The sequence below is a fragment of the Aptenodytes patagonicus genome, chromosome 13, assembly GCF_965638725.1.
Source record: "Aptenodytes patagonicus chromosome 13, bAptPat1.pri.cur, whole genome shotgun sequence".
NCBI lineage: Eukaryota > Metazoa > Chordata > Aves > Sphenisciformes > Spheniscidae > Aptenodytes > Aptenodytes patagonicus.
Window position 1 is genome coordinate 1,263,047 of NC_134961.1, and position 20,697 is coordinate 1,283,743.

The window sequence follows — 20,697 nt, forward strand, 5'->3', positions numbered from 1 at the left end:
GAGCGACGATCGCGGAGGTCTCAGAGCTGCGTTGGGGCTGACCGGCCCCTCCTGTTTTTTTCTTCATCTTATAAGTCACGTCGGTTCGCTTTACCCCGTTGCCAGGACCCCAGGCCGGGGCTGAGGCGGGAGGGGGCTCGGAGGCGCCCGGGTGGGTGCTGTGAGTGAGGGGAAGGGGCGGCTCAGGGGAGGGGGGGGCCCGCGGCGGGGAGCGGCACCGGGACGGCGGGCCGGGAGCGCGGGCAGCCTCTGGCCGCGTTGCCAGGGCGACGGGGGCGCTGGCGCAGCTGCGCGTGCGCCGCCCTGGCCGCCATTTTGGTGGCTGTCGGGGAACGCCACCGGCGGGTTCCCTCGGGGCGTCCGCCTCGCACTGCGGGTCCCGAAACCCATCGGTGTGGCGTGACGAGTGCTGAGGGCAGGGGTTAGCTCATCCCCTGCTCTGCGGCGGGCTGCGTGCCCGTGAATACCGCCCCGAAGCGAAGGTGTGTTTCCCGCCCTTGCCTTCGTCTTCCTGGCTGCTCCCTCGTTGCCATCGCGCCCAGGCAGCGAGGCTCCCGAGGTGGACGTGACAGGAAATGTCAGTTCTAGTGACACGGAGAAGCTCAGGATTTCACGTCTCAGTCGGCCCAAGCTCTCCAGCAAGCGCCTGTTGTGTTATAGCTAACAAGTCTGCACTTTGTGTTAAACATAGAGTATTGCTTGCTCCCAGAGAAGATGCTGGATTAGATGACTGATAAGTCAGATCCAGTATAATATCCTTAACCTTGGGGGACTGACCTTCTCCCAAGTTGGCAGAGGAAGCCACAGTAGGCAGTTTGTTTTTATCCCCATGGAGCTCTTCTTGCCCTTGGCAACTTCTGCTTCCTGTCAGAGCATAGTACTCCAGCCTTGGGGATTTCCCTCCACTTTACCTAAATCAGATTCAGGGGTTGTCTCGCATGAACAAAGCTGCCACTGTATGGATATGGGATATGAAGTATTTGCAAAGGCACTTTGCAAGTTGTAAACTTCCTAGGGCATGAGATGAGTTTCACTTCATGTGAAACTTCAGAGGAGTGTTGTCGGTCAGTGCCAATGCAAATAATAGTGACAGTTGAATCATATGAACAGTTATTTCAGTACTGAACAACATACAGTCACAAATCTCTTAATCTTTCTTGCCAAACAGAAATTATTTACTCTCACATTTGATTCCTCAGGAAACCATGCAATTGTAGCATAAAATTTAAAAAGCAAAGGTCTTCCATGAGGATTAATTATCTAACTTGTCACTACAGCCGTAGTCCCTACTGTGTTGTCTCTACTCCTCATGCATGTCAAGGAAAACATGAGGAAAGAGTACACTTTATAAACACTTTGAGAGGTCAAAATCCCAAAGCGTGCCTACTCTCAACTATTTTTATACATATCCAGTAAAAAAAAAAGCAAACATAAATCATTTTATCTATCATTTGAGCAGTGAGGAGCAGAACGTGAGACAACTAGGAAAGGGGAGAAAAGACCAGCTGAGAGCAGAGGTGTCGGCCTTGCCTTCACTGCGTACCTTCCCTCTCCCTGCAGGCAGTGAGAACGTGCTTTTCTGAGAACACAGTTACAAGTCAGTCTGGCTAAGAATCCCAAAAATGCTTTAGAAATTAAGGGCTAAGCTGCCCCTCATGTGGCCCCAATTATGGGTGTATATGGTGTGCAGGGCAGAAAGCTCTCAGCCCTCTGAACTCAGGTGGGAAGGAACGACTCCAAAAATGCAGATTTTATCGTTCACTGCTGACAGTGAAAACCCTGGGAGTGCTGAGAATTATGCTGACCCTGAATGCATATGCTTTGTTCTGGCTTTGTACTGATGTTATCCCTTGTGTTCTTTCGTGAGGTGTACTTAAGCTCATCTTTCATTTGATTGAAGGGAAGCCGTTCGAATGGCCTCACGAGGGCAAAGTGAGGATACAGAGCATCCATCTGAGCCTCCTGCAACTCCTGTTCAGTGTAACAGAACATTTCAATGGGGAGCCATACTCGCTGCAGTGAAAGATCAGCTCCCATCTCTGGACTCTGACACAGTAAGCACTGGAACCTGCCTTTCTTTCTCACTGTGTTTTAGAAAAATCTCTCAAAAGCAAGAGAAGGTCACCTTAGCCAGGCATTTCTGAGTAGCGAGTATGGTATCCTAGATGGGCTACTTGTTCTGACCATTGTAACACTGCGCATTAATCCACAGCCTTCTGGATTATCTCTAATTGTCAGAGTGTAATTGCCATCTCCTCTCGCTGTATTCTTTGGAACTTGAATATGGGACTGATTTTTCCAGATGATGAGTATTCCTAGGTTGGGAAGGGGAGGGTAGTGGGCATCTTGCAGAATGAGCCCGCATTTCTTCTTAGTTTGTTCAGTCAAAAATACAGTATGAAAGAAGCATACTGCAGATTTAAAATGATAAGGTTTTATGCTTGAGAGTATTATGCTATTCATTCCAATAATGTACTTGCCATACAGGAGGCCTGCTAGTATGTTTTTCCATGTATGAGGATCACAGGAAAGTGATATTCCTGAAGACTTTGTGGTCCACTGGAAAAAGCATTTGGCAGATATTTCAATCCTGGATTCTGCTTTTTTCCCCACCTGTAGTTCTCCGCCAGCCATGTTGCCTTTTTGTGCTTCAATTCTACCTGCAAAGAAGCATAATGCCACTAACCTTTTAATATAAAGCATAAGGTTGATAGATGTTGTTGGCTGCTGAAGAACTCTGTTCACAGGACAGCAACAATCTGGTGGAAATAATAAAAGTGCCTGCCTCTCTAGTCCAAGATGCTAGCTCTGGCTTTGACTTTTCCAAGGTGATAATGTGTCTCAAGACTCAATTATTAGTGGCCTTTTGCCCAAATCAGAATATTTTGTTACTTTTCAAACATGTATAAACTTGAAAGAGTATTTTTGAACACTTGAAGGATGTATTTTATTCTAACTTAGTGTGGCCCTTAATGATACAAAGGGAGTCTTGTGAGCAGTGAAGGAGCCAGAAATGCCTCCATGGGGTATTTATTACTTATTATTAATCAGTCATCAGAAGCAGTGTGATCTAGTGGATAAAGTGTTGATACGGATTCCATGACTTGTTTTCTGCACCTGGCTCTATCACTAACATTTTGGACAAGTTCTATTGCCTCACTGTTTCTCAGTTCCCCTCTATCTACATTCTGTTTCAGTTACTTAAAATGACCGTTGCTTTTTAATATGTGTCTATATAGTATAGATTAAGGCCCAACACTCAGAAGTTATTTTTAGGCATTCTTGTTATATAAGTGTACAATAAGGTTAAGACAGAGAGATAGCTTTGTACTTTGGTGCCAAATACCATTCTATAAATCATGTTGAACTTTTTTTTTTACTTACAAACAATCTCCAAATTCTCTGTTTCTATTACATGTGGAAAAAATTTCCTGCTGAAGGAACTGAGGCAATCTATTTGGCACTTAATATGCTACCCTTAATTTGCATTCAAAAGATCTGGTTGTATAATCCCTCTCCTGCTTAATGTGAAACAGTAGCCTGCTGAGCCTGCAGTTTCAGTGCTGCACCTTTGTCCGAGCGGTTTCCACTTGTGTGACGATACGTTTATGCATTTGAGATCTGTAACCTCAGCGGGCTGTGCTCCTGCATTCAAAGGGCACTGAAAAATGTGTTTTATGCCCTGAAGTACTTTCATTACCCTGATATGCAATTTATTAAGAGGAAAGAAGTTCTGTTGCAGTTTGCTTCATGTTAAGAAAAATTAATTACACCAGACAGAATTCTCTGAAGTGTGAGTTACTGAAAAATGTACACTTGCAAAACAAAGGGACAAGCAGGAAATCTGTGTCCTGACTGCTGAGGAGGTGCTTAATCTCACTTTGGTGTCTATGCATAAGGATTCATCATATGCAATCTTATGTTCAGAAAAGAATGCATATCTTATGTTCAGAAAAGAGATTTTCAAAGCTATTTAAACTCTGTCCAACCAAATATAGATACTGCTTTGCATTCTGAATAGTGAATGTCAGGGTCCTGATTGCAACAATAAGCCTTCATGGCCCTGCCCAGCCTCAGCTGGGGCTCCCACCCACACGCCCAGCAGCTCTATTTAAGCTCAGCTCTGGGCCTTAACTCTTTGTCTGAGCTATGTTGGAGGAGTACTGGTTTCTAGCTGTGGTCCTGCTTGATCCAGGCTTATCACCTGTGAATTGACTTTCGGGCTTGATCTCTGACCTGCCTTATCACCACAATATTGCCTTATGATCTGGATTCTTGACCCAACCTGGTCGCTACCTCTGGTCTGTCCTGCTTGCTCCTCTTAGGTACTGTGGGGCTGGACTTTGGCTGGTGAGGCCCTTGCCTTTCCAGTTACGTGCTTCCCTGCCCAGCTCCCCTTTCCTTAGGGAGCAGCCCTGCTTTTGCTATTCTGTGATGGTGAATGAGGTAGTACAAAGAATCACTTGGGAGTTAGAGAACTTGCCTGCTCTTGTCATCGCTTTGCTCAGAGGGATGTTAGTCATCAACCTCCATGGTAATTGAATGTTTTACATGGTTTTTTTACAACTATAGCTTGCTCAAATGTTAGGCCATGTAACACAGCCTAGATTGCTGAGTGTTGGCCTATCAGACTGCCTAGTGAAGATGCAACTGCAGAGAAATTTCTTGTCTCTGAATTTCAGTCAAGTAGTGACAACGTAAGATTTGTCACTGCAAAACAGATATTTAGGTGAGTATTATAGTCCATCATTTAATTTCTCTTTTTGATTGCAGTCTGATTGTGAAAGTGATGGGGAGCTTTTCATCTTCCAGCGGGAACAGCCAAACTTAATTCCTGACCTGTCAGAAGAACTGATGGAGTTTTCCCTGGAAGACTCAAACATGCAGGTTGTTGACTGTTGTGTGCAGGCTGTACTACTGTAACCCCACTCGTCTGGTTGTCTCCAGTGTGGGTAGCTGCTGTTATCTGACCTATTTGAATTGTGTGATAGAAGAGTGTAGTCCCCAGTACTTTCTCCCACTAGAGACTAGATCTTTCTTTCTCTTTATACAGTGACCCTTTAAAATCTCTGTTCTTGAGATTTTAGACCTTTTTTGTCCCATCTCCTTGCAGTTATTATTGTCCTTTTACTGTTTTTTCCTGTGCGCTAACAGTAACACTGTGCAACGACTCCTAAACTTCTCAGGTTTGAAGTAGTTTCAGCCACCATTTTATGTATCTAGAAAATGTAGAATTAGTTAGAACAGTGGGTCCTAAGTAAGGAAGATGAGTATGAAGTTTATCCCTTGAGCAGCTTTTCTGAGATAAAATGATTACATTGTGTCTGCAGCGATGAAGACTAGCCATCATAGGGAGCTGGCAGAGAAGCCAGCTGACCCTGTTGTTTCATCATGAGAAGACTAACTTACTGTGCTGCTTTTCCATTTATTTATCTTGGTGTAAGAAATGTCATATGATGAGCAGCTGTAAGGGAAATTAATTTCAAGGATGTTTAATACTTCCTGAAGTTAGACTTTGAAAAGTAAACAGTCTTACTGTTTTCTGTGATGGATATGGTGTGTGCTGTTACCAGATGGTGTCTGAGTTGGATCTGCTATCTGCCAATCACTTTGTTTTGCTTTACTGTCAGCTTCTAAAGCTTAGGGAGATGTGACTTTCTGCATGTGTGTATTTTCTTTACCTGTAGCAAACCCAGGAAACAGAAAGACACCCATGGGAGATCGGGAATGAAGATCTAGAAAGTTTTGGCATTCAGAAAAAAACAGATGGTGCCCAAGTCATTGCAAAAGAAGATGTACAGATGATTAAAGGTGAGACTCCCAATCTTGCCGGCCATACTGAAGACGTTCCAAGCCAAAAGGGAGCTGTTCGTGAAGAGTCTCTTGCAGATCCCACAGATCACCTTGAAGAGAAAGAACTGGGCAGGAAGCAGGCCAGGGAAAGAGGGAACTCTTGGCTTAATACAGCATTGTCTGTGGAAAAGCTGGACAGTCAAAAAGAGAGAAGAAAGCAGATAGAAACAAAGATACTCTCCAAAATAATTCTGGAGCCGTCACCAGGCCACCCAGAGCTAGATGTCAAGCCTCCCTCAGATGGCATTAGCAACAGTCTAGAAAGAATTGCTAAGGAAGAAACCTCCTCAGATGATCACCTTCAAGAACTAACCCATTTGTCGTTGCAGGTAAGTGGCCCAAATAAATGGTTTTGGGGAGTGCTGCTTGTGGAGTAGGGGGCACAGTGCATTGCTTGCAGAATCCTACTAAAATAAAGACCTGAAATGCCAAATTCTGCATGCACCACAGCTACTTTTGTTGCTTTCATTGTTGTCCTGAACTTGGGTTTTGTTGGGTCATGTGCAATATGAGCTACCAACAAACTATCTTTGTCTCGTAGAGCTGTCATTAAAAGCCCATAGTGGTAGCAAAAGCCCTGGGGCAGCAGCATGGTTCATGGTCTCATTCAGGAAAGCCAGCCACAACATCTGTCCCTGGGAAGGCAGGGAACTCTTCTGGCAGACTTCACATTAAAACAGTGAGCTTTCCGGCCTTCCAGCATCTTGTCTTTTCTGTAGTGCTGTGGTAATGCTGGAGGTGAGAAGAGAAGGTGGTTAGGGTTGTTCCTGAAATCTTGAATCTCTTCCACCTGAGGCAGGTGCCTAGGTCTGTGGGCTGACCAGCTCGTGTGTGCTTAGCTGGTATGTGACCCCAGCATGCAGAGGTGGTTCTCTTCAGTACTATAGTTAGAGCTCTACTTCCTGTATTGATTTTTAAGGTCATTAGGACTTAATCAGCACAGAACATGAGCCTGATATTTCTGTTCAAAGCCTTCTATAGAATCAGAGTACAGATGTTTCCTTTCCCCTTTCATCTGCGCTCACAAAAATAAACTTTTTGATGTTAGAATGGTTCTAGTGTAGGCAAAGAATGCAGGTGCTCACCTGTTTGTTGTTTTTTAAATTGTGCTGCATCACTTAATCATGCCATTATTGGAGGGAATCTTTTTCAAGTGGTTCTAGGTTTAATTCCCATCTCACCTCATATAAGTCAGTTGCTCTATTAATTCAGGAGTCATGATTTTCCTTTCAGAACATGTTTGATATCGCTGACTTCAATGAACTGAAGTCTGATGCTTTTGGGTGAGTACTGAGACCAGGCTCAGTGTATTCTCACTTTCATAAAGTGAGGGCAAAGCTGTATCCTTTGTGTGTAAGTGTTTAGATTTGAGAGCTGGTTGTTACTTCCCAGCTCGGCAAGATACCTCAGTTTATGTCAAGTAAAGTTGTTAAAAGTAATATACAGTTTCTTCTTGATTCTAATCATATCAGTTCATTTGAAAATGACTTTTTTTCTTAAAGTATATTTCAGTCTCTTTATGTGTTAGAAATGGAATTGTGCAAATCTTCATTTCTTTTTCTTCTGGACCCTGTATAGTACCTTACAATAGTGCTGTTCCTGTTAAGGGTTAGGAGGGTAAAGCCTTAATACAGCAGGTTAGATGGTGGTTTGATCTTTTTATTGTAATGGTTTGTATTTAAGTGCTATTATTCAAAAAGAAGCTTAGTACCAACTGCATCATAATTAAAGCAAATGCATATGTTGTCTTTACCTTCAGGCTGTTTGATAAAACATCACCTGTACTGACCTGTGACATGGTTCTCATTGTAGTAAGCTCAGTTGTCAGTCATTCTTCACTCTTCTAGACCAAAACATCTCAATGACACTGTTGAACCAGTATTAGCTTTGTGTTGGTGTGAGAGACTTCAGCTTGTGACTCTTATCAGGCTTTTACCCTTCGTCAGCTGCAGCTTGTAATATTAGAATAGATCTAATCATGGTTCAGGTATGTGTGAAGATTTATTGCTCTGGAAAGAGTGAGAATCTTCTCTTAAATGGGAGGGGCAGATGACAGGTTTTTACAAGGTGAAACTGCATGTTTTAGAGGCTGCTTCTGCTTTTCTAAAGCTCAAGTGGTCATATGAAATGCACATTAATTGTAGCTGTGACATAATTGTCATAATTGACAGTCACCTTCCTTTTAAAAGAAGTCATGAGTACTTTAAGTTCTGGTGATGATATTTCAGACAGATGTGGATATTTTTAATGAAAACTTTCATTTCAAATAATATTCAGAGGGGAAAGCAATCAGCATTTTAAATGCGTGTGAACTTTTGTCATCGCAGACTGGCTCTCATACCTAAGTTAACAGTGTGCAGTGCGAGCATACCCTCAGCTAGTGTATGTGATTCATAGCAATGAAATTGTTGATCCTATCTTCAGTGTGGGATAAGCGGCTGTGAGATCACAGCTGATGCTGACTGTACCCAGAAGAATGGGAATCCGCCCTGGTCAGAAGTTGGAGGGGGAGGAAAAGGCTGCAGGCCTCACTTCAAAGAACTGAAAAGCCAAAAGTCCTTCTCATATTAGTGGCATTATTCAGAATCAGAATATGTATGCTTGGTCTTGTATCAGGCATCTTTTAATCTATTTTACTATCTCCAGTGGTTTTCTGTAGCCTATATCAAAAGGCTTCATGATTCTCGGAGAAAAAGCCTCAACAGAAGTAGATGAAGCAGCTGGACAGATGCACTGTCCAAAGAGATATAGTAAATGCATTTCTTTTGCTACAGCACTTCCTTGTGGAACTGCTTAAAGCAAGCTGGCAGTGTAGTTATAGAATCATAGAATCATTGAGGTTGGAAAAGACCTCTAAGATCATCGAGTCCAACCGTCAACCCAACACCACCACCCACTAAACCATGTCCCTAAGTGCCTCATCTACTTGTCTTTTAAATACCTCCAGGGATGGGGACTCAACCACTTCCCTGGGCAGCCTCTTCCAATGTTTAACCACTCTTTCAGTAAATATGTTTTTCCTTACATCCAATCTAGTTAGGGGCATCATCTTTTGGAGATGGTGAAAGCGTGAGGAAAGGTACTTGGAGGGATGGACAGAAGGAAATAAAATATGTGGGGATCTCGTACTGTTAGTGGGTTTGAGGGATGAAGGGGAGTACTTGCTGTTGGAAAGAATCCACCATGTGAATGCATGTGGAAGACTGAGCCGTGTGGAGGAGGTAATGAGTTAGGTCCCAGCTTATGGAGAGAAGGGTCAGGTGGATACTTAGGATGGGCTTATGTTTCTTCTTTAAGGAACTGTCAGTTCAGTCCATTCTAGAAATGTCTTCTAGACTTTGCAGTTTTTTTAAGTGGGGAAGGAGAATGTACTCTACCTTTGTTATATTTGAATGAACATCGGTTAATCCTTCACTGGTTTCTCTTAGTAATTATACTGCGCTTGCCTATGCTAGATGTGCAGAGCCTTGGCAACGACATGAGGCAGTGTTCAAACAGGAAATATCCTTTTGTTAGTCTTGGCAATGACATGAGGCAGTGTTCAAACAGGAAATATCCTTTTGTTAGTCATGCCAATTGTTGAGGCTCATGCTGAAGCAACTGTGTCCGGAGCGACACACTGGTTCATCTACTGGTAAGTGACAGTGGCATAGTACTGGAGACAAGTAAGGTGAACTTCCATGCCATTTGTGTATTTGTATGCACCAGAAGAATCTGATGGAGTTACCACAAAGAATGTGAGCCAAAGGTACTTTTGTTTTGTAGCAGTCTCTTGGGAGTGAATTTTCCATCACAGTTCAACTGTCTTCTTTCAGAACATCGAGAAATGGGATCTAGACAAGATTCTTGAGGAGCTGGAGCAGCAGAAAGATAACACTCATGCAGAAGTTGCTTTCTCCTCAGCAGATCATGGTAACGCTGCTAAATTAATACCAACTTGGCTGAAAGTGTATAAAAATAAATAAAACTCAGGTTCCCGTGTTTATGTCATTCCCTGCAGCATCATCTTGAATGTTGAAATCATAGTGGGTTTTTTAATGCCTCTGTAAAACACATTTTTAATTAATTAGCTTCCCTCAAGATTTCATCTTGCTTTTGTAGCTTGAAACCAGTGCTTTGTGGCCTGTCATGGCCTAAGAGTGAATCAGACAAGATGGATGAAGGTTTGAAGTAAGTTTGTCAGAGCCAGATGACAATAGTATCTTTATCCTTCCCCTTCTGACAGGCGGTAGAGAAAGGGACAATGTGGAAATGGGGAAAGGATATATTGGGTGATCCCATGGCAGAAGACCACAACTGGTGATTCTTTTTGTTGCTCTTCCACAGAGACTTTCAGGGGTAGGTCTGAAAACCAGCTCATGGAAAAGCTAGAAGAGCTGTGTGCCAGGCAGTCCAGGACAGTGTCTCCATGCTGGAGGTGGCCATCAGCCAAGCTCTCCTCCTCTCAAGAACAGCAAGCAAATAAGTAGGTCCTTTTCTGTCATATACACTAGGTAATCATGACTGCCAGTAGGAATAGCTGGAAACTCATGGTGTTCTATAGGTGCTTTTCTCTGTAGCCTCTGCAGAAAGTTGATAAGTGTAGTTGGAATATGCTACAGGGATGTTAAAGGGAAAAACTAAGACTCGGTCATTCATGTACATTTGATGATAACAGTCAGTATCCTGCCACCTTAGCATTCTCCATCAACCACCACCTTTGTCTAGACCTTACCAGACACTTGGGACAAATGGGAAAGGCAGGAAAACAGGCTAAGCAAATTATCATGGTGACATTTTTTTGTCATCTAGGGTACCAGTTTCTCTTACTGGCACCTCAATTTAGCTAAAGTATACAGGGTGATTTCTTTTTTTTTTGGTAGGTATCAGTGGAAATGTCAGTGCATCTTGGAGGGTTCTGTGTGAAGGAAGTAGACTTCCAGACTGTTCAGAGGGAACAACATCAATGGTGGCAGCACAGAGGAAACAATAGTGAAACAAGCCTGTAAAGGGGAAGGTGCAATGAGGATACTTTTCCAGAGCGGGGAGAGCCATGAAGATGTTTTGCACTTTGTATGCTCTGAAGGATAAAATAGAACTGCCAAAGGAGGCAGAGAGGAAAAAGGGACCTCTCTTTGCTGATTGACACTGGGCTCTTAAAACTTGTAAGCTCTTTGGTACCATAACTGCCTACCTTTGTTCTACAGAACGATTTGACATTGTCAGTTTTTAAGAACTAAATATCCCTCATCATGCTGCCTGTGATCTGTATTCCTCGGGGGAAGCTGAATCTTTGAGTTCAGCTTTGTAAGGTGGTGGATAGTAGGCAGAAGCAGAGTTTGAATCTGTACAGTAGCCAAGCACAAAGCTCCTTTCACAATCCAATTTTGATCATAATCCACACCCTGCAGGACTTCTTGTCTGGATAAGGCAGAGGACATGCTGAAACAGTGTTTTCTATACTTAGGGATGTTGCCTTCCTATCATCTTCACGAAGTTCCCTAAGGATGGACATGATGAGATTACAGTGCCTGCCAGAGCCTGTAACAGTGTACATAGATTTAAGAGACGCTAAACTGCAGAAGTCAGTAACATCTCCTGATGAGAAACAAAGGTAAATTCTGACTTTATTGTTAGTGAGAAGTAAGTAACAAAAAGTAGGAAACTGAAACCTTCTCTCTATATCTCATACTTCTGAAATAACTTTAACTTTAAAAGTGTTCTCTTCTTCCACACCTCTGTGACCTTAGTAGGAAGGCATAGCCCCTACCTGAGCACAGATGTATTTTCAGGAGAGAATAACTTGTCTCAGAACAAGTAAATATGTGGGGATGCAGGCAGCACAGAAAGGACATGCAAATCATCCAGGGAAATAACATTTAGGAAGTTTCCATCTATAAAGGAGTGGGCAGTGACTGCAGAGCAATGGTTGCAGCTGGCTGAGTTGGGCTAGCATTCTGACAGCGCTGTGTACAAAATGGACATCCTTGACTACGTTCCTGGCAAGAAACTGTAGGTGCTGATTTGTCTCCTGTATGATAAGAGGGCCTTATATAGTCAGTTATGGGAGGCCAAATTCTTCTCAATCTGCAACAGATTCTGGCAAACATGTCCTTTCCCCGAGAGCTGATGGTGTCTGAGGTAGCTGTTTGCTCCCTTCTCAGGATGTATATTTGCTGCAGCAAGGGGTTAAAGAAAACAGTCACCAGAAGAAACCCTGTCGTTAATAAACAGCTAATAGTTAATAAACAGCTAACACATCTTGATGTAGTTGCTTGAATTTTTTTTTTGCTAGAGTAATAGTGTAAAGAACTATCCATAACACCTGGAAGTATCATATCTCCCTTTTTCATAATGGTTCTAAATTTGCATCCTAGAAATGTTCAGTTGGAACATTTCTAGTGTTGGCTTTTTGTCAGAGTTAACTAATATGCTCTAATTTGTTTCATAGTGCAAGCGACAGCTCCAGTGAAGAAGAGACAATGACTATTGAGGACCAAGCAGAAAGGAGAATGTAAGATTCTTTACCAGGACCCTAGTTCAAATAATATGATGTTCATTTTTTCTGAAACTAAAATAATTGCCTTAACAGTGATTAGAGTGAGAGCTCGTGTACTGAAATATCTGTTCCTGGTCTTCACAGCAAAAAAGCCCAATAATGAAAGTGCTTCAGTCTGGCCCCAGGAGATCACTCTTCTGTTGCATGGTGAAGATACCAAAGCTAGAAAATAGTTGTTGATCCTTGAGGCAGTATAGCACCTTGTTCCTGTACAGCTGCATGGAAACAGCTCAAAAGACAAATAGAGTAGACCTGGGTGGCTGGGAAACCTGACTCTTTCTCCAGACATGTTTGAGTGACATGAGAACAGTTTTTTTTAAATGACTCAGAAACAAGCTTTGAAAATGTTGTAGGGAGTTGACTCAGACAAACCTTTATTTTTAGAAATAATAAAATAGGCTAGAATGGATGTTGATTTAAAGAGAATATTGAATACATTGTGTGGGCAGGGATGCTCTCAAGTCTCCTTAATTGGGGGGGAGAGGAAGAGGGGAAAGGGGAGAGAGTGTGATGGATGGAATCCTAAACTGTAAATTCTTCAATAGGCGCAGATGCCAGCCTTTTCCTGTTGCTAAACTTGGGGCTTGATTCATACCCATACGTTGTTAGATGTTTTTAATGTGAAGCAGATATGTCAAGCTTAAAACATCTTACATACATCAGACTTCTAAATGTAATCCAGAGCATAAATGTAGTAAGTTCATATTACAGCAGTGCAGAGGACAAGCAGAACATTTGTATTGTTGTGCCAGCCAATTACTTTTTCTTTTAATGGTTTGAAAGAATAAATGATTTGACAAGGAACAGAGCCTCAACACTCAATATAATTTAGAACATCTAATCCAAAGCCAGCATGAAGCAGGGACAAGATGATGGATGATGCTTGGGGAACTCTCCCTGGCAGTGATGCAGATGCAGAAGTTGCATCAGTGTAAATCTGGAGTGATGGAGACCAGAGCTTAGCTGATTGGATTTTGATTCGGTTTAATGTTGCTAAAGAACATACACAAATGAAATGCCTGGCAAATGTTACTCAGTTCTGTTTTGAAATAAGAAAGTCTTATGGTCTCAGCAGGGCAAGATTCTGATCTCATTCACGAGGGGTCAATGCCAGTTTCACTCTTATCTGGATGGAATTATTAAACAGGGCTACCTATTCTGTAGTAGAGTTATTAAACGGCTACATATTCTGTGGTAAATATACCTACGTATTAGGGCCTTGGAGGGTTAGTCGTCTTGATCTCCAGGCACTTAGCCTAGAAAATACGCTGTTGGCTTATCCCTGGAGTGCTCAGGTAGTCAGTGCCATCTCTAGCACTATACCATAGGGCTGCTCTCCAATACACGGCGCTCTCCTAAAATTACCGCTACTTAGGCATACCCCTTAGGAGTCCAGCCATCAGTGTTAAATGTTGATTTGATGGTTCTGGATATGATGGCAGGAGGCATGACATCTTTAAGGAGAAAGAATTGTAAAGCATAGGTTTAATTTAGTTAAGTACAGCAGTATGATGCTGTGTAGTCATACACACCACCTAACTGCATCATTAATATCCAGCTCAAACAATCTGTTACTCAGTCCGTGTACTTTTCAGCTACAGTGTTTTATGTGTTGCCTGTGTGCTGGTGCTTCTATTACCAATAGCTATTACTTGTGTAGATGCCCAGTCCTTGTTTTGAGCTGTCACTCCTCATATGAGAAGCTCCTCAGAGTTTGAATTTGTTCATATAATGCTCTATCTTGATTAAATCAGGTTTTTATTTTCTTTGCAGGAGGAATTGCTCAGGGAAAAGCCTGCTACTGCAACAACTCCGTGCAGCCCAAAAAGAAGCCTCAGAGCTTCTTCATGAAACGTCTACCCCAGCTGAAAAACTTGAAGGCATAAAACAGGATCCAGAAAGTCTGGAAGAGACAGGTTCCTCTAAAATACGTCAAAACCAGTATTTTAAAGTGAGGCAAGAAACAAATAAGGTGATTCCCAGGAAACTGATGAGATTGAAACCAGAGAAAATAAATACCCCCTTGTCAAGCTGTGGGGGCAATGGAGCTGACATAGAAAAAGAAAATAGGATGGAAGTTGAGAAGGTTCAACATTCAGGAAATGCTCCAGAGTCTCCTCTAACTACCACTGAATTGCCAAGGTATCACACCAAAAAAATAGTATCGATTGAGGAAATAGCAGAGTTATTTGGGCCTCTGCCTCCTTGGGCTTAGTTTAATGTAGTGTATTCTGCATAAGGTCTAATTTTAAAGTGAAATCAGGTGGTTGGCTTATGCACCTGCCCAGCTATTTGGGAGAGCTCCATTATACTGACTTTCCAAAGGTTATATTCTGCCTGCTATTTTTAGAGTGAAATTTAACATTTTGACTTTGACATATGAGCCCTTGAAAGAATTAGAATCTGCTTGCTCTAGAGACTTTTACTTTTTCAGTGTTAAACAGTTGCCTATCCTGCCACTTAGACACTTCAGCTACTGTGTACTTGGTTTAAATGGCAGATGGTTGGTTGCAGGTTTTTTCTCTATAGGATTCCTGACATTAAAGCTTGAGGCTTCCATCAGTTCTATAAAACTCCATTTTGTCTACCTGTTAGCCTGCAACATAGATGGCAGACCATGGATTGGCAAGAATCTGGGTTATTATTGTTGAGTAATAGCTCACAACGTTTTCAACTAATTTCAGTTTTCTTTCTTGCTATTCTATTTATTATTGGGGCACCTGGGGCTTGAAGAATTCAGAAGAAATTGAACTCCATATTTGCCATGGAAATGGCAGATGAAATCTTTCTGCAGACATCAAAATATAGAAAGATGGATGGCCTTGGTTCAGAGGAAACTTACCACTGTATTATAGCAGATAGGAAAGGAAACGGAGTTAGACTGAGAATTTTGGTGTGGAGGTGGGGACTGAAACACAAACACGCCTCTGCTTAATGGAGTTCCGGTCTCCAAATCGATTGTCACCACTTATCAGAGGTTTGAGGTCTGCTCCTTTTCTTTGATGGTTTTTTTTTTTGAGAGATGATTTCATCCAATGACAACTTCTTGTGTCCCCCCCGCAAACACCATAAGCGCTTTCTAAATCTATTTTAGCCTTTCATGTCGTGATTCACCCTCAAGTGTGTGGTATAAATATAAGAAAAAAGAAACGCAAACAGATGAACAAGGGTGCTTTTTCTCCCAAGTGAAAAGCTTAAGCGAAGCAGAATCTGTATATTTTTCAGGGCAGAAGAAGGTAAAAGAGAGCTATCCCAAAAGGAAGAACAGATGAAAGAGAGACACAGGAGACAGAGCTTCCAGGAGCAGCTGGAAAGACTGCAGCCTCGGCAGTCAGTTACTGGAAAGCAGCCCATGGCAGAGAAAACCCCTGTTTTGTTCCACATGGTTAGTAGTTCAGTGCAGGACTGTCCCTTTTAGAATGGCTTCCTGGCCAAATGCATATGTGATCCTAGAAGCAAAAAGTAATTTTCATTGCATTATTTAAAACCTCTTTGTTATGGAGCACTGTTACCTGAAGAGATGAGCAGTCCTACAGCTCTTGTCTCACACCAATAGTATTTTTCTCACCTTTCCTGTATGGCGAATGCTCCCCTTACAGCTGCCCACCAAGCTTGAAGTGTTGGGGTATGGCAGGAGTCCTGGCTTGCTGAAGTCAGTGGGCTCAGTGTCATCTACTTCACAGGAGCCAGACTTCCATACGTGATTTTTCATAACTTCTTAGAAAAAGTGAAATATGTTTACTGTCATACTTCTAAAGCAAAGCCTATGCTAAGTCCTGCCTGGTTGTCTGCCCCTAGCAGCTTTATATTTCAGTTTTGTGGGTAGGTTTTGAGGATTGTGGTTTTAGTAATGGGTTTTGCTTTTGGCTGATATCCTGATTAAGGGAGTATGAAATTATCCTGGTTTTTCCCAGAGCCTAATATATGGCTCGGAGGAGAGGGCTGTTTTGCCTCCCGAGAAGATTTGTATACGTAGTCCTAATTCATCCTTGTACTGATTTCACTGAACACAAGGCCAGCTGAGAAGGTAAGAGGAGATGAGAAACTCCAGAATTTGTCCATGGGTCCACCATCGCGATTTATTTGCGTTAATAGCAATAACGAGGCTCTTCTGTCAGTACAAAAGTTGAAAGACCTTACAGCCCTAACTGTAACAGGATGGACTGTTCTGATTTGTTTGTTTTGTAAGCAATTGACTAGTGTATTTCTGCAGATTGAAAGCTCATTTTTAACACTGGAGTAATCACTGATGAGAAGTAAAGGACTAACAAACTGACAGCTGAATTTCCCTCTGTCAGCCTGCTCTGGCAAGGACAGTGCACTGCACAGAGCTGTGTTTTGAAGGTTGCAAGGGTTGTGATTCTAGTCTTCAGGCTTGCTCTTTTCTCAGTCTGCTGGGAGGTACCACCAAACTCCAGTTAGCCCTTATTAAGATGCAGGCACTTACTTGCTCATCAGAAATCTACTTGAGCCTTGCTAACTCATTCCTGACGATGCACCAAGTGATTGCTGAATTGGTCTGTATCTTGGTCATTTCCCATAGCCAATAAAATGAAGATAAGTACAGCTCAGGGGATATCTACACTGTAGACTTGCTGTAACTGAATCACAGTGTAAACATGCTGGTAATAGCTTCAATGATACTACTGCCAGCTAGTCATGGCAGCATGGACACTGGCATAAGCTAACCAGCCCAGGATTTACTCAGCTTCTGATGCCTGTAGAAACAGCAAACTGGTACCTAAACTAACTGACAGCCTGCTTGAGGGAAACCTGCCTGAACTTACAAGGCACTGTTGGTAGGAAAAAAAAATCAGCACAACCCGCAATAACTGTGTTCTGTGAGCAACTTTGCTCTTAGTTCTTCTTCAGAAATATTCATTATTAAAATTAAGAATGAAAAATGTATCAGCATCATCTATCAAATACAACAGTCATTTATAAGATTACTTGAAATTCATCTTGACAGCAGCATTTTTTCTTTGAATTAGGACAGGTTTTTCTTTTCTTTTTTCCTTTGCTGCACATAGGAAGACAGAAAAACTTGAATGTTTTGACATTTAAAAGTAAAGAAGCTGTAATTTGGCAGCTGTGTGTCTCAGTGAAAATATCTAATATCTATATATAAACATGTATATTCAAAGAACAAGCCACGGTGTTTGACAGAGTAGCATGCTTTCAAATTTGTTTTTTAAGTCCTTTGTTTTGGCAATGATAGATGTTCAGATCTGGAACACTTGTCATAGTTTCCAGAATTCCTCTGACCATTTATTATGTACATAAATAATTGAATTGAATAATAATCAGAGGGAAAGTTTAGAAACTGTGCAATTACTGTAACTGAGGTGCTGGGAAAGAAACACAAAGGAAATTTAAAAAGCTGCATTAGGGTTACACTAGAGTTCTTGTCTAAAATTTAAAAGCAGTGAAATTCAGATTTAATGCTGCTGTCTTTTTTTTCTTAACCTAGTTCAGTCAAGCTCTGTACTCAGCTTCACTCTGTGGGAAGCACTCATTTATATGAGAATCAGATTTGGGAAGAACACTTTCAAAACAGTGCAAGTAACTTAGGAGACTCAGAACTAACTTTCACAAGTACTTCAGCATCTAAAGAAGGGGCTGATATCCAGTGGTATTTTCAAGACATGCAAGTACCAAGTTCCCCTGGAAATCAGTGGGTTCGTTCTAAGAATTCTGCCTGTCAGGTCTGTGACTTTTTGGTGTCTGAATACTCTTGCAACCTGGCCCACCTCTTATTTTTAAAAATAGATTCAAGAACCTGATTTTTTTTAAATGATTTTTTTTTTTCCTGCTCCCCTCCACCACCCAAACTTTCAGTGAAACTTAAGACTGACATGAGTTGATCTCTTCTGAAAATGGGCCCCTTAACCACATTTTAACCTTTGGATCTAATTCGGAACTGATTCAAGCATCTACAGTTCTGCTGAAAGCCAGCAGAGTGGGGATCGTGATCCATGCTGTAAGGTCAGGTTGAATTAATGGTTTAGAGTAACATGCATAGGGTTTGTTTCAGTATTTGAGCAGAGTAAGAGTAATTGATAAGGGAGACAAAGAATGCTGTGCAGTATGTAAAACAGGTAAGTGGAGGATGTAAAATGAAATGGGTTTGATCTCATTTCATTCATCTTGCGTATTATGACAGAGTAACTCAGTACTAATGCTGTATTACATTCCCATTAGATGGGATCCAGGTAATAGTTGTTACTTTTGCCAGGCTCAGATATGAGTTTTATGTTGGGGAGCAGCATAAGCAGGTTACTCTGTAAGGGAAGACAAGCCAGGAGCTGCAGGTGACAGCAAGGCAGGCAGGGGCAGAGACCTCACCAGCAAGGAGCGCAGTCCCACAGTACCCAAACAGGAAAAGCAGAGCAGGTCCGTTGAGGGGAACCAGTTGGCAAGTCTGTGGTAATGAGGTAGGTCCAAGATCAAGGCCAGAAAGTCAAGTCAGGGACAGGACTGGGTTCAGTGGCAGTACGCAGGGTCAGCCAGCAGCCCAGTGATCGCCCGGCAAGTCTGTAGTGATGAAGCAGGTCTGAGATCAAGCCACAAAGTCAAATCGGTTCGTTAAGGACAGGGTTCAGATGAGTGAGGTACGTGGCCTGGCAGAGGTATAGCTGCAGCGTCGCTCAGTCAAGGACCAAGGGCAAGTGTCTCAGCTTAAATACAGCTCCCAAGCAAAGGGGTTAGGGCCCAGCAGAGGCTTCACACAGCTCTTTTCACAGCAATCTCATCTGAAGTTGCACGCCTGAGCTTGTGTCAGAACTGGCCTTGAACACAGGCAGCTAAACCACTGCAGGGGGTGGTGCTCGTGGCCCTGATACTTTACATCCAGCTTTGGAATTAATTTAACAGACAGCAAATAGCATTTAGCTTTTATTAAGCTCTTTTATTATTGGGACAAAATAGGTGTTTTCAATAGGGCTTCAGCTTGCTTCTCTCTTTACCTTTATTGCTTTATTGTGATATGGTAGAACAAGATAATGTCATTTGAAAGCTATTAGGAACCACCTTGTTACCAGTACCTTATAAACACTGTTTTATCTACCTTGTACAGCCAAACTGTTTAGAAAATGAATGTGTTGACTCATACTGAGGCGTCTAATTTTTCTTGGCTACACAATCACTTTGGCTAACCTTGTATTAGTAATTCTATTACCACGATCATGATCTTATTGCAGCTTAGCCTTACAGCTGCCTTACAAAACAAAAGCATTCAGGCATGCAAGCGAGTCATTCTGGCTTAACAAATATATTATGCGGGTACTTTCTATTCTAGCTTGTGAACATACTCTATAACCTTTCTGTCAAAATTGGTAGGGTTTTTATATTAATATGCTGTTGACTCAGCTTACTGATGTCAGGTAAAATTCTCAACCAAAAGATTTTCTGCTTGCATTCCCGCAAAGCTAAAATTAACAATATACTATGGTCAAAGTCTTCCTTGCCCTTTTACTGCCTTATTCTCACTTTGATCTGATATTAATTCTATAGGAAAAATCCCTGACAAAATTCCTGGGTCATACTTACCATCAAGAGTAGTGCTGAAGCATTGTGTGTTCAGTTACTGTGACAGCTACCCTGGATTAGCACAGTATGACTGAAAGTAGAGATTGATTTCCAAAACTTGTAGAAATATTTTTAGTTCCATTACTGGTCCCATATGGGTTTTTTATGTAGTAGGTGCCTTGATCTGCACAGTTGTCAGTGAAATGCTTTTGATTCTTTACCTGTCTTACTCAAATAGGTGTCTGTGATTTCCCTTACTATTGTATGGGTGTCTTGATCTTTTTAAGGCAGTAGTGCTGGTATCAACATTGGAATTTGCCTTTTTCTTACATCTTACCTGAGCACAAAGGGTTGTTTGAGGACATTGACTGTGAGTCCCCGGATCCTGACCTAACAGTTTACCAGCTGGACCATACTGCTTGGGCATCTCACCAACTCCATTGTAGAGCTGCTTACATGAACGCACTTAGGTGATGTCCTAAGCAGTATTTAAAAATTCTCCATTTTTATTGCTGGGTAGAAAGTGCATAAAGGAACTGTAAGAAAGTGAAATTCATGTCTCAGCAGAAAGAATGTACGAGGGCCTGATCTACCAGTTATGAAAGGGATAGGTTTTGTGCTAGTTCTGTATGGAAATGCCAATCTATCTCCTACAAAGTGGTGCAATAGACATATTTGGAGAAGTCGAGGAAAACTGTGAAATCTTCTTTCAGTTATAAAGATCTTGTGACACAGTAACTGAATTTTTCTATATCTGTATTACTCCAAAACTGATCTTG

At 42.0% G+C, this 20,697-nt stretch overlaps 1 protein-coding gene across 1 annotated transcript in view; it reads left to right on the top strand.

The window, feature by feature from the left end:
- The first annotated feature begins 96 nt into the window (after window positions 1-96).
- Window positions 97-20,697, top strand: part of DNAAF8 (dynein axonemal assembly factor 8) — a 92,279-nt gene continuing 71,678 nt past the window's right edge. The window contains exons 1-10 of the mRNA XM_076350588.1: window positions 97-151; window positions 1,901-2,054; window positions 4,774-4,887; window positions 5,688-6,182; window positions 9,669-9,765; window positions 10,180-10,318; window positions 11,300-11,446; window positions 12,284-12,346; window positions 14,165-14,533; window positions 15,617-15,776. Of these exons, the coding sequence (XP_076206703.1) occupies window positions 1,914-2,054; window positions 4,774-4,887; window positions 5,688-6,182; window positions 9,669-9,765; window positions 10,180-10,318; window positions 11,300-11,446; window positions 12,284-12,346; window positions 14,165-14,533; window positions 15,617-15,776 (1,725 nt within the window). The 5' untranslated portion in view covers window positions 97-151; window positions 1,901-1,913. The remainder of the gene's footprint in view (window positions 152-1,900; window positions 2,055-4,773; window positions 4,888-5,687; window positions 6,183-9,668; window positions 9,766-10,179; window positions 10,319-11,299; window positions 11,447-12,283; window positions 12,347-14,164; window positions 14,534-15,616; window positions 15,777-20,697) is intronic.